At 41.7% G+C, this 14,904-nt stretch overlaps 1 protein-coding gene across 1 annotated transcript in view; it reads left to right on the forward strand.

The window, feature by feature from the left end:
- The window catches only part of LOC135463510 (hydroxyacid-oxoacid transhydrogenase, mitochondrial-like), a 33,396-nt gene extending 18,941 nt beyond the window's left edge, over positions 1-14,455 (forward strand). Inside the window, 10 exon segments of the mRNA XM_064740769.1 lie at positions 4,540-4,736; positions 5,120-5,148; positions 5,150-5,198; positions 7,172-7,277; positions 9,604-9,756; positions 10,387-10,485; positions 12,271-12,361; positions 12,681-12,777; positions 13,133-13,290; positions 13,601-14,455. Of these exon segments, the coding sequence (XP_064596839.1) occupies positions 4,540-4,736; positions 5,120-5,148; positions 5,150-5,198; positions 7,172-7,277; positions 9,604-9,756; positions 10,387-10,485; positions 12,271-12,361; positions 12,681-12,777; positions 13,133-13,290; positions 13,601-13,684 (1,063 nt within the window). The 3' untranslated portion in view covers positions 13,685-14,455.
- Positions 14,456-14,904: the final 449 nt, after the last annotated feature.

The raw sequence follows: 14,904 nt of genomic DNA on the forward strand, positions 1-14,904 counted from the left end.
TAGATGTTGAACCTACAGATATGAGGTACATGATACTTGGTGGGCAAGCCAGTGCTCCTAGTGGGCCAAATAGACATTGTAATGGATGACATTTCGTGTGTCAGACGATGTAGATGTTGAACCTACAGATATGAGGTACATGATACTTGCTGGACAAGCCAGTGCTCCTAGTGGGCCAAATAGACATTGTAATGGATGACATTCCGTGTGTCAGACGATGTAGATGTTGAACCTACAGATATGAGGTACATGATACTTGCTGGACAAGCCAGTGCTCCTAGTGGGTCAAATAGACATTGTAATGGATGACATTCCATGTGTCAGACGATGTAGATGTTGAACCTACAGGTATGAGGTACATGATACTTGCTGGACAAGCCAGTGCTCCTAGTGGGCCAAATAGACATTGTAATGGATGACATTCCATGTGTCAGACGATGTAGATGTTGAACCTACAGATATGAGGTACCTGATACTTGCTGGACAAGCCAGTGCTCCTAGTGGGCCAAATAGACATTGTAATGGATGACATTCCATGTGTCAGACGATGTAGATGTTGAACCTACAGATATGAGGTACCTGATACTTGCTGGACAAGCCAGTGCTCCTAGTGGGCCAAATAGACATTGTAATGGATGACATTCCGTGTGTCAGACGATGTAGATGTTGAACCTACAGATATGATGTACCTGATACTTGCTGGGCAAGCCAGTGCTCCTAGTGGGCCAAATAGACATTGTAATGGATGACATTCCGTGTGTCAGACGATGTAGATGTTGAACCTACAGATATGAGGTACATGATACTTGCTGGGCAAGCCAGTGCTCCTAGTGGGTCAAATAGACATTGTAATGGATGACATTCCATGTGTCAGACGATGTAGATGTTGAACCTACAGGTATGAGGTACATGATACTTGCTGGGCAAGCCAGTGCTCCTAGTGGGTCAAATAGACATTGTAATGGATGACATTCCGTGTGTCAGACGATGTAGATGTTGAACCTACAGGTATGAGGTACCTGATACTTGCTGGACAAGCCAGTGCTCCTAGTGGGCCAAATAGACATTGTAATGGATGACATTCCGTGTGTCAGACGATGTAGATGTTGAACCTACAGATATGAGGTACCTGATACTTGCTGGACAAGCCAGTGCTCCTAGTGGGCCAAATAGACATTGTAATGGATGACATTCCGTGTGTCAGACGATGTAGATGTTGAACCTACAGATATGAGGTACATGATACTTGCTGGACAAGCCAGTGCTCCTAGTGGGTCAAATAGACATTGTAATGGATGACATTCCATGTGTCAGACGATGTAGATGTTGAACCTACAGATATGAGGGACATGATACTTGCTGGGCAAGCCAGTGCTCCTAGTGGGCCAAATAGACATTGTAATGGATGACATTCCGTGTGTCAGACGATGTAGATGTTGAACCTACAGATATGAGGTACCTGATACTTGCTGGACAAGCCAGTGCTCCTAGTGGGCCAAATAGACATTGTAATGGATGACATTCCGTGTGTCAGACGATGTAGATGTTGAACCTACAGATATGAGGTACATGATACTTGCTGGACAAGCCAGTGCTCCTAGTGGGTCAAATAGACATTGTAATGGATGACATTCCATGTGTCAGACGATGTAGATGTTGAACCTACAGGTATGAGGTACCTGATACTTGCTGGGCAAGCCAGTGCTCCTAGTGGGCCAAATAGACATTGTAATGGATGACATTCTGTGTGTCAGACGATGTAGATGTTGAACCTACAGATATGAGGTACATGATACTTGCTGGGCAAGCCAGTGCTCCTAGTGGGCCAAATAGACATTGTAATGGATGACATTCCATGTGTCAGACGATGTAGATGTTGAACCTACAGATATGAGGTACATGATACTTGCTGGGCAAGCCAGTGCTCCTAGTGGGCCAAATAGACATTGTAATGGATGACATTCCGTGTGTCAGACGATGTAGATGTTGAACCTACAGATATGAGGTACATGATACTTGCTGGACAAGCCAGTGCTCCTAGTGGGCCAAATAGACATTGTAATGGATGACATTCCGTGTGTCAGACGATGTAGATGTTGAACCTACAGATATGAGGTACATGATACTTGCTGGACAAGCCAGTGCTCCTAGTGGGTCAAATAGACATTGTAATGGATGACATTCCATGTGTCAGACGATGTAGATGTTGAACCTACAGGTATGAGGTACCTGATACTTGCTGGGCAAGCCAGTGCTCCTAGTGGGCCAAATAGACATTGTAATGGATGACATTCTGTGTGTCAGACGATGTAGATGTTGAACCTACAGATATGAGGTACCTGATACTTGCTGGGCAAGCCAGTGCTCCTAGTGGGCCAAATAGACATTGTAATGGATGACATTTCGTGTGTCAGACGATGTAGATGTTGAACCTACAGATATGAGGTACCTGATACTTGCTGGACAAGCCAGTGCTCCTAGTGGGCCAAATAGACATTGTAATGGATGACATTCCGTGTGTCAGATGTAGATGTTGAACCTACAGATATGAGGTACATGATACTTGCTGGACAAGCCAGTGCTCCTAGTGGGCCAAATAGACATTGTAATGGATGACATTCTGTGTGTCAGACGATGTAGATGTTGAACCTACAGATATGAGGTACATGATACTTGCTGGACAAGCCAGTGCTCCTAGTGGGCCAAATAGACATTGTAATGGATGACATTCAGTGTGTCAGACGATGTAGATGTTGAACCTACAGGTATGAGGTACATGATACTTGCTGGACAAGCCAGTGCTCCTAGTGGGCCAAATAGACATTGTAATGGATGACATTCCGTGTGTCAGACGATGTAGATGTTGAACCTACAGATATGAGGTACATGGACTATTCATTTTGGACAAAATAGTGCTCTTAGCAGGGCAGATACATTGCTTTTGTTTGTTCAGAAGAAAGATGAGAAAAATGGTCAGAGAAATTTTTTCCTCGGGACAAAATTTAGGGAAATTAAAAGGAAACAAAAACAAAATGTAGAGTTGATAATGAGATTATGTCCTGCATTGGCCATTTGAGCTAAGATTACTTACTGCAGTTGCAGTTTGAGCTGAGATTACATACTGCAGTGGCAGTTTGAGCTGAGATTACATACTGCAGTGGCAGTTTGAGCTGAGATCACATACTGCAGTTGCAGTTTGAGCTGAGATTACATACTGCAGTTGCAGTTTGAGCTGAGATTACATACTGCAGTTGCAGTTTGAGCTGAGATTACTTACTGCAGTTGCAGTTTGAGCTGAGATTACATACTGCAGTTGCAGTTTGAGCTGAGATTACATACTGCAGTTGCAGTTTGAGCTGAAATTACATACTGCAGTGGCAGTTTGAGCTGAGATTACATACTGCATAATGGCAGTTTGAGCAAAGATTACATATTGCAGTGGCAGTTTGAGCTGAAATTACATACTGCAGTGGCAGTTTGAGCTGAGATTACATACTCCATAATGGCAGTTTGAGCAAAGATTACATATTGCATTGGCCATTTGAGCTGAGATTACATACTGCAGTGGCAGTTTGAGCTGAGATTTCACCCTGCATTGGCCATTTGAGCAGAGATTACATACTGCATTGGCCATTTGAGCTGAGATTACATACTGCAGTGGCAGTTTGAGCTGAGAATACATACTGCAGTGGCCATTTGAGCTGAGATTACATACTGCAGTGTCAGTTTGAGCTGAGAATACATACTGCAGTGGCAATTTGAGCTGAGATTACATACTGCAGTGGCAGTTTAAGCTGAGAATACATACTGCAGTGGCAGTTTGAGCTGAGAATACATACTGCAGTGGCCGTTTGAGCTGAGATTACATACTGCAGTGGCCGTTTCAGCCGAGATTACAACTGCATAATGTCAGTTTGAGCTAAGATTACATACTGCATTGGCCATTTGAGCTGAGATTACATAATGCAGTGTCAGTTTGAGCTGGGATTACATGCTGCAGTGGCAATTTGAGCTGAGATTACATACTGCAGTGGCAGTTTGAGTGACCACCACATGAGCATTCATTCGCTAGGTGACACTTTTGCGATTGACCAACATAATGCTGAGGATGTGAGAGATAACAGATTTGATGTTCAATCCAGCCAGGCGGCATTCGTGTCGTAGTTGTTACTGTGCTGGTTCAGCGTAATGACCCATGAGCCTCTCACCAATACGGTCACTGTGAGTTTGTCCAGCTTGTGCTCACTTCCTCTCCGCTTATAAGTGGGAAGGTCTGTCAGCAGCCTGCAGATGGTCAGGGTTTTCCCTGGGATGTGCCTGGTTTTCTCTAACTAAAATCATGGCTCCCGTCATATAAGTGAAATATTCTTGAATACAGCATAAAACGCCAATCAAGTAAATAAATCAACCTCCTCTTTTACCATTTTGACCCCTTCTTTTTGCCATTTTGACCCCTTCTTTTTGCCATTTTTTGATCCCTTCTTTTTGCAATTTTCATCTCTTCTTTTTATGACCTTTACTTCTCACCACTTTAATCAGTTTCAAGGAAGCCATATCATTTGCGATGTCCTCTGACTTTGATGGCTTTCTGGCAGTGGGTGGGGGCTCTGTGATTGACACCTGTAAGGCAGCCAATCTGTATGCTTCAAACCCTTCAGCTGACTTCCTGGATTATGTCAATGCTCCTGTGGGGAAAGGAAAACCTGTCACTCATCAAGTCAAACCTCTAATTGCAGGTAACTTTAAACATTGACCTTATGTGTCGTTTGAGTTCACTTTATATTTATTAACTTATGAAATGTAAGACTCAGAGTACAAATTGCGACTGCTAATAGTCATTTTTTTGCCTGCGGTTTAACTTCTCCTTGAACAAAAATGTACTCACGCATATGTTATGGGTTCTGCCTATTACCACAACGCCATGCAGACACTACACATCTCATCCTGTTTGTATGAAGATGCAACAATTTTAACTCCACTTTAAAACAAAGAAGGACATTTTATGAACGTGCTCTTTTTCAAAATTTCTGTGAACAGCAGCAGATTTAAGCTTACTCTATTGCCTTATTTAGTCATGCTTTCGTCTAGAATTTACTTTATTATTTTGTTTGTCTTTCAGTGGCAACCACAGCAGGGACTGGCAGTGAAAACCACAGGGGTAGCCATCTTTGATCATGAACCACTTAAAGCTAAAACAGGTACATGTAGAAGTTGTTGCCAGAGCTACATGGCCAGAGCTACACGGTTAGAGCTACATGGCCAGTGCTAGACGGCTAGAGCTACACGTCCAGATCTACACATCCAGAGCTACACAACTAAAGCTACACGTTTAGAGCTACATGTTTAGAACTAAATGGCCAGTGCTACACAGCTAGAGCAACACGGCCAGAGCTACACGGCCAGAGCTACACGGCCAGAGCTACACGGCCAGATTTACATGGCCAGTGCTACACGGCTAGAGCTACATGGCTAATGCTACACGACCAGAGCTACACGACCAGAGCTATACGGCCAGTGCTACACGGCCAGAGCTACATGGCCAGTGCTACACAGCCAGAGCTACACAGCCAGAGCTACATGGCCAGTGCTACACGGCCAGTGCTACATGGCCAGTGCTTCATGGCCAGAGCTACACGGCCATTGCTACCCGGCCAGAGTTACACAGCCAGAGCTACACGGGTTAGTGCTACACGGCCAGAGCTACACGACCAGAGCTACACAGCCAGAACTACACGGCCAGTGTTACAGGGCTAGAGCTACACGGCTAGAGCCACACGGCCAGAGCTACATGGCCAGAGCTATACGGCCAGAGCTAAATGGTCATATTTACATGTCCAGTGCTACACGGCTAGAGCTACATGGCCAGAGCTATACGGCCAGAGCTAAACGGTCATATTTACATGTCCAGTGCTACACGGCTAGAGCTACATGGCCAGAGCTATACGGCCAGAGCTAAACGGTCATATTTACATGTCCAGTGCTACACGGCTAGAGCTACATGGCCAGAGCTATACGGCCAGAGCTAAACGGTCATATTTACATGTCCAGTGCTACACGGCTAGAGCTACATGGCCAGAGCTATACGGCCAGAGCTAAACGGTCATATTTACATGTCCAGTGCTACACGGCTAGAGCCACACGGCCAGAGCTACATGGCCAGAGCTATACGGCCAGAGCTAAACGGTCATATTTACATGTCCAGTGCTACACGGCTAGAGCTACATGGCTAATGCTACACGACCAGAGGTATACAGCCAGTGCTACACGGCCAGAGCTACACGGCTACTGGGACACATATATAGATAGTACACCTCGTTTCTCACACATAAATGCCCCCAAGGCCATGGGTTTCCCCTGGACTTTATCCAGTTTCTTCCCACCATAATGCTGGGCATCGTCATACAAGTGAAATATTCTGAGTATGGCATGAAAGTCCAATTAAATAAATAAATAAGTGAATAAAAAGCATAACTTTTTATTTTTGTTATGCTGCACTACTAAGGTATAGTAAGCAAAATCATGCACATTTAAATAAATATATAAATAAATATAGGAATAAATCAATGTCCCATATCTATTAATTGTATTTTATTTAGGTTATTACTGTGTTATGCCACACCAACGAATGTTCCACACCAAAGAATTTCCTACACCAAAGAATGCTCCACATCAAAGAATATCCCACACCAAAGAACATTCCACATCAAAGAATATTCCACACCAATGAATGTTCCACACCAAAGAATTTCCTACACCAACGAATGTTCCACACCAAAGAATTTCCTACACCAAAGAATGTTCCACACCAAAGAATTCCCCACACCAAAGAATATTCCACAAATCTCCTGACTTGCACCTGAACCAATGGGAGTTGGATTCTAACATGCAAGCTCAGTAATCAGAGGTTCATTTTATTCTCTTTTGAGATAATCCAGTCAACAGCTTGATGAGAGCTTGACTTCAAGACACAGACAGATATTGTTAGAAGAAATTTAAAAGGCATATTGTTAGAAGAACTTAAAGGCAATGAACGGTGGACAGTGCTTTCTCATGTAGTCTTACACGACGTTCATTTGAGACTTCTTCCCAAAATGTTGTCACACTTCCATTGTGTACCAGTACGTGAAAAACTATGATGTTAGCCAAAAACTGATCAATGTATCTATTACAGGTATAGCCAGTCGTGCTCTGAAACCCGTCCTAGGGATAGTGGATCCACTACACACCCTGACTGTCCCGGAGAGAGTCACCTGCTATACTGGATTTGACAGTCTCTGGTTTGTATGCTCCCTCTTCACACCCTGGGCTTAAAGATAGTGTGATGTGTTTGTACTGAATGATGATGTGTTTATACTGGAGATGATGATGTGTTTATACTGGATTATGATGTGTTTATACTGAATGATGATGTGTTTATACTGGAGATGATGATGTGTTTATACTGGATTATGATGTGTTTATACTGAATGATGATGTGTTTATACTGGAGATGATGATGTGTTTATACTGGATTATGATGTGTTTATACTGGATGAGGATGAGGATGTGTTTATACTGAATGATGATGTGTTTATACTGGAGATGATGATGTGTTTATACTGGATTATGATGTGTTTATACTGAATGATGATGTGTTTATACTGGAGATGATGATGTGTTTATACTGGATTATGATGTGTTTATACTGGATGAGGATGAGGATGTGTTTATACTGGATGATGATGTGTTTATACTGGATGGTGATGTGTTTATACTGGATGATGATGTGTTTATACTGAATGGTGATGTGTTTATACTGTGTTTATACTGGGTGGTGATGTGTTTATACTGGATGATGATGTGTTTATACTGGATGATGATGTCATGGAATATGATTTGTGTACATTTACATATAGATGCTGTTCCATACTTGTATTCTAATACATGCTTTTTAGGTGAGTAAGCTGATGACTTATGGCCATTTTAGGTAAATAAGCTGATGACTTATTGGCAATTTTAGGTGAATAAACTGATGACTTATGGCCATTTTAGGTGAATAAGCTGATGACTTATGGCCATTTTAGGTGAATAAGCTGATGACTTATGGCCATTTTAGGTGAATAAGCTGATGACTTATGGCCATTTTAGGTGAATAAGCTGATGACTTATTGGCATTTTAGGTGATGAGCTGATGACTTATGGCCATTTTAGGTGAATAAGATGATGACTTGTCAAGAAATAACATGTTGTTAAGGTTGCAGGTTGTTAAGGTTAAATGTGGTGATAACTTGGCAGAAGTTTTCTTCTGAAGATGTATAAACCTTGTATAAATGTATATAAAGGACATTTTGTCTGAACTAAGGCTGTCTGCATTTCACCCCCAGCTAGAGGGCCTGGGTTACTTAGATTTTATTTACCAGTATCAAGGATGTCTTGTCTGGAATAAGGCAGCCTGCATTTCACCGCCCAGCTGGAGTGCCGGGGTTACATAGATTTTATTTACCGGTATCAGGGACGTCTTGTCTGGACTAAGGCTGTCTGCATTTCACCCCCAGGTGGAGGGCTGGGGTTACTTAGACTTTATTTACCGATATAAAGGAGGTCTTGATTGGACTAAGGCTGCCTGCATTTCACCCCCAGGTGGAGGGCCAGGGTTACTTAGACTGTATTTACCGGTATCAGGGACGTCTTGTCTGGACTAAGGCTGTCTGCATTTCACCCCCAGCTAGAGGGCCGGGGTTACTTAGACTGTATTTACTGGTATTAGGGACGTCTTGTCTGGACTAAGGCTGCCTGCCTTTCACCCCCAGCTGGAGGGTTGGGGTTACTTAGACTGTATTTACCAGTGTCAAGGACGTCTTGTTTGGACTAAGGCTGTCTGCATTTCACCCCCAGCTGGAGGGTTGGGTTTACTTAGACTGTATTTACCAGTGTCAAGGACGTCTTGTCTGGACTAAGGCTGTCTGCCTTTCACCCCCAGCTAGAGGGCTGGGGTTACTTAGACTGTATTTACTGGTATTAGGGACGTCTTGTCTGGACTAAGGCTGTCTGCCTTTCACCCCCAGCTAGAGGGCCGGGGTTACTTAGACTGTATTTACTGATATCAGGGACATCTTGTCTGGACTAAGGCTGTCTGCATTTCACCCCCAGCTAGAGGGCCGGGGTTACTTAGACTGTATTTACTGGTATTAGGGACGTCTTGTCTGGACTAAGGCTGTCTGCCTTTCACCCCCAGCTGGAGGGTTGGGGCTACTTAGACTGTATTTACCGGTGTCAAGGACGTCTTGTCTGGACTAAGGCTGTCTGCATTTCACCCCCAGGTGGAGGGCCTGGGTTACTTAGACTTAATTTACCAGTGTCCATACACAATGCTATCCACTTATCTGTATATCCCAGGTTAAGTGTACATGTGATGTAACATTGGATGTGTTAGGGTTAATTTGCCTGCTTTAAGTATGAAAATACTTTATCAGTTTATTGCCAAAGGTTACTGGTTTTGGCCCCAGGCACTCTGGCTTCGTCCTTCCAGGAAACCATTGTACAAGTGAAACATTCTTGAACACATTGTTAAGCTGCAGTCAAATAAATGAACAAATAAAGACACCCTATTTTTTTCTGTTTTAGCCATGCCTTAGAAGCCTTTACAGCTGTGCCGTATTACCAGCGAGAGCCTCGTCCAGAAAACCCCATATTACGGCCAGCGTATCAAGGTTCAAATCCCATCAGCGACATCTGGACACGGCACACAATGAAACTCTGCAAAGACTATCTGAAAAGGTGGGTCATATTATGTGCACTGTTTTATGTACTTTACGTTAAAGGGGTAAGTCTGTCAAGTTTCCCCAACCCATTAGACTGGCAGACATCATACACTCAGGTGTAATTGTGATGTTTGATATCAGTCTGTTAAATAAATAAAGTCATTTTAAATCAATTTTTTAAAGATCTTGGCTGATGTGATGTCTTATCTGAAGCAGAGTATACAAAGTAAAGGGAAGCATATCTTAGAGCTCATAAAGCACCAATGCTGTCTACTTACTCGTGATTTCAGTACCAGTACAAGTGATAACACATGATCATAGCTGGCATTGTTGTTCAAGCTCCTGTTGGAAGATGGCACTGCGGTTTTAGGAGTTATCATTTGTTTCCCGTTTAAGAGGGCTGGATAAAGTACTCGTGAGTGCTTAGTTATCATACTCTGACACTGTGTCTTCAGCATGGCATTCCAGTGAGACAGCATGTGAACAATATACGCTGTCTCAGTGTAAAATAACAAGCGGACCATGGAAGAACATACATAAAATGGCGTATTAAAAATATGATGGAGAAGAGTTATAAAACTAGACTTAGTTTAGGATAGAATTCAGCTGATATGTGTATGTATGATGTCTGAATTCTCTGTTCCAGGGCTGTTTATGGAGCAGATGACTTAGAGGCAAAAGCTGCCATGCACCAGGCAAGCTGCTTTGCTGGCATTGGCTTTGGGAATGCCGGGGTGCACTTGTGGTATGTTCATGATATATTCATCCCATATGTGATATGTTCATGATGCATTCATCCCATTTGTGGTATGTTCATGGTACATTCATCCCATTTGTGGTATGTTCATGGTACATTCATCCCTTTTGTGGTATGTTCATGGTACATTCATCCCATTTGTGGTGTGTTCATGGTACATTCATCCCATTTGTGGTATGTTCATGGTACATTCATCCCATTTGTGGTATGTTCATGATACATTCATCCCATTTGTGGTAAATTCACAGTAAATTCATCCCATTTGTGGTAAATTCACAGTAAATTCATCCCATTTGTGGTAAGTTCATGATACATTTATCCCATTTGTGGTATGTTCATGGTACATTCATCCCATTTGTGGTATGCTCATGGTACATTCATCCCATTTGTGGTATGTTCATGATACATTCATCCCATTTGTGGTATGTTCATGATACATTCATCCCATTTATGGTATGTTCATGATACATTCATCCCATTTATGGTATGTTCATGATACATTCATCCCATTTGTGGTAAATTCACAGTAAATTCATCCCATTTGTGGTAAGTTCATGATACATTTATCCCATTTGTGGTAAGTTCACAAAGTTCAAATTCATTGCATTTGTGATGCATTCATGGTACCTACAACATACTGTTGTGGTAGTTTAGGGCAGTTTAAATCCACCTATCATGGTCTGATGGTTTGTGCGTGCGAACAATGGGCTGACGGTGAGCAAATCCGCCGTCATCATCGGCGTATCATCTGGGTATCATGTGTCGATGATGGTGGGACCATGGTGTGACAATTAGCGTAAGATTTTATGATATTACCCGGTCATGTTGCTGTCATGGAATGAGTTATCTTGTATGGTGTGATTCTGTTGAAGTCATGGAATGAGTTACCCTGTCTGGTGTGATTCTGTTGTAGTTATGGAATGAGTTATCTTGTATGGTGTGATTCTGTTGAAGTCATGGAATGAGTTATCTTGTATGGTGTGATTCTGTTGAAGTCATGGAATGAGTTATCCTGTCTGGTGAGATTCTGTTGAAGTCCTGGAATGAGTTATCTTGTTTGGTATGATTCTGTTGAAGTCATGGAATGAATTACCCTGTCTGGTGTGATTCTGTTGAAGTCATGGAATGAGCTATCCTGTATGGTTTGATTCTGTTGAAGTCATGGAATGAGTTATCTTGGATGGTGTGATTCTGTTGAAGTCATGGAATGAGTTACCCTGTCTGGTGTGATTCTGTTGAAGTCCTGGAATGAGTTACCCTGTCTGGTGTGATTCTGTTGAAGTCATGGAATGAGTTATCTTGTTTGGTATGATTCTGTTGAAGTCTTGGAATAAGTTACCCTGTATGGTGTGATTCTGTTGAAGTCATGGAATGAGTTATCCTGTATGGTGTGATTCTGTTGAAGTAATGGAATGAGTTATCCTGTCTGGTGAGATTCTGTTGAAGTCCTGGAATGAGTTATCCTGTATGGTTTGATTCTGTTTTAGTCATGGAATGAGTTATCCTGTCTGGTGAGATTCTGTTGAAGTCCTGGAATGAGTTATCTTGTTTGGTATGATTCTGTTGAAGTCATGGAATGAGCTATCCTGTATGGTTTGATTCTGTTGAAGTCATGGAATGAGTTATCTTGGATGGTGTGATTCTGTTGAAGTCATGGAATGAGTTACCCTGTCTGGTGTGATTCTGTTGAAGTCATGGAATGATTATCTTATATGGTTTGATTCTGTTGAAGACATGGAATGAGTTACCCTGTCTGGTGTGATTCTGTTGCAGTCATGGAATGAGTTACCCAATCTCGGGCCTGTTGAAGTGGCTTGGGAAGACCTACACATCTGAGGGTTACCCCAACGATCACCCTATAGTGGTGGGTTTTTGGTCTAATGCTCCAAAGCGAAAAAAGTAAATTGTTAAATTTTTATTGAAACCTATTTCTGAGTTCTTAATAACTTAAATTATGTTCTTATTATAATGCGCTCTCTGATGGGGCAGTAATCAATATGTTAGTGCACATATATGTGTGTTTCCATCATCCCACTTCTGACACCATAATTACTTATGTGTATGGATATACATATATAGTGATCAATGTTACAGTGTCCCTGTCCCACTTCTGACACCATATTTTGCGTTTGTACTTGGATGTGATCAGTGTTCTAGTGTTCCTATCACACCTATGTTCACAGCCCCATGGTCTGTCTGTGGTGATTTCTGCCCCTGCTGTGTTTGAGTATACTGCCCCTGCTTGCCCAGCTCGCCACTTGGAAGCTGCAGAATTACTAGGTATTGGCACTCAAATACAAGTACTTGAAACTTTTATGAAAACTAGCTTATTAAGTGATAAACTAGTTTTCATAAAAGTTTCAAGGAAAAGGAACGCTAAAAATAAAGGAAGCATTGGTAGAAAAGACGGTTAAAAATTGAAAATGCTTTGACTAGATGCAGTCAAGGGTTTGAATTCTGATATGGGTTTTACACGCCATGTTGATAATGCATGTTGTCAATGATGTAAAATTCATTTTGGTTTATACCTAAAGTAGTAAAGTTAATGTCAGATTCATATTATAGGCACACATTACATGATTTTAGTTCACAAGATGGTTTAATGCATGTAAGAAACCTTCCATTTTGATTGTAGGTGCAGACATCAGCAATGTAAAAGAAGCTGATGCAGGGAAGTTGTTGGCAGATACGCTCAGATGGTACATGTGTGATTTGGGCATCCCAGATGGTATTTCCGTGTTTGGTTACACAAAGGATGACATCCCAGCTCTGGTCAAGGGCACATTGCCCCAGGTACCGTAACATTAAATTGTTCAACTATTTATTGTTGAACAGGAATTGTTTACAGGTAGATTATAAACTTGACATTCAGCGTTATTTCCCTGATTTCTCAAGTGTGTTACCTGGTAGCAGATAGGTGTCTGATAAGTTACATATATTGTCTAAAGCTTCCTCACTGCAACACCAAGCAGGACCCCTGTTAACACCGGACCCCATTCTAAAAACATTAATGTACAAATTTGTACGTGTACATGTGTAGCATATTAAATATTTGTTTGAAGTACGTAGTAGTTCCATGCATTTGTTTTTTCTTTTTCTCCAGCATCGTGTGATAAAGCTTTCACCGCGGCCAGTAGATGAGGAATCTTTGACACAGATGTTTGAGAACACACTGAATGTATATTGAGACCTTTTACTGACGGCCTGTGTTATTCATAGATAGAAACACAGGGTTGAAGACACACTGAGAACTTTGACTAACTGACAGTGTTATTCATAAATAAAAACACAGAAATAATGCTACGGTCATTTTAATACAAAGATGTCAGAGAACAAAGCTCATTCTCATTCACACAAAACTCAACTGATCTATGTTCTCACAAATCTGGGATACATGTAAGATCTAGGTACTGAGAACAAAGCTCAATCCCATTCACACAAAAGTCTACTGATCTATGTTCTCACAAATCTGGGATACATGTAAGATCTAGGTACTGAGAACAAAGCTCAATCCCATTCACACAAAACTTTACTGATCTATGTTCTCACAACTCTGGGATACATCTAAGATCTAGGTACTGAGAACAAAGCTCAATCCCATTCAACAAAACTCTACTGATCTATGTTCTCACAAATCTGGGATACATGTAAGATCTAGGAACTGACAACAAAGCTCAGTCCCATTCACACAAAAGTCTACTGATCTATGTTCTCACAAATCTGGGATACATGTAAGATCTAGGTACTGAGAACAAAGCTCAGTCCAGTTCACACAAAAGTCTACTGATCTATGCTCTCACAACTTTGGGATACATGTAAGATCTAGGTACTGAGAACAAAGCTCAGTCCCATTCACACAAAACTTTACTGATCTATGTTCTCACAACTTTGGGATACATGTAAGATCTAGGTACTGAGAACAAAGCTCAATCCCATTCAACAAAACTTTACTGATCTATGTTCTCACAACTTTGGGATACATGTAAGATCTAGGTACTGAGAACAAAGCTCAATCCCATTCAACAAAACTTTACTGATCTATGTTCTCACAACTTTGGGATACATGTAAGATCTAGGTACTGAGAACAAAGCTCAATCCCATTCAACAAAACTTTACTGATCTATGTTCTCACAACTCTGGGATACATGTAAGATCTAGGTACTGAGAACAAAGCTCAATCCCATTCAACAAAACTTTACTGATCTATGTTCTCACAACTCTGGGATACATGATGTAAGATCTAGGTACTGAGAAATTGACATTAGAGAGAGAAAAAAAGGCTGGTTTGTCATGTTCAGCTTAAGTTGGAAGTTATTGTACAGGTATCAGACAAGACAATCATCTGCAGTCATTTTCATTTGCTCCAAGGGGAAAACACTTTATAACCTACTGGGCAGAACAGTCAG

This window comes from Liolophura sinensis, chromosome 3, assembly GCF_032854445.1.
Source record: "Liolophura sinensis isolate JHLJ2023 chromosome 3, CUHK_Ljap_v2, whole genome shotgun sequence".
In the NCBI taxonomy this organism is placed as follows: Eukaryota; Metazoa; Mollusca; class Polyplacophora; order Chitonida; family Chitonidae; genus Liolophura; species Liolophura sinensis.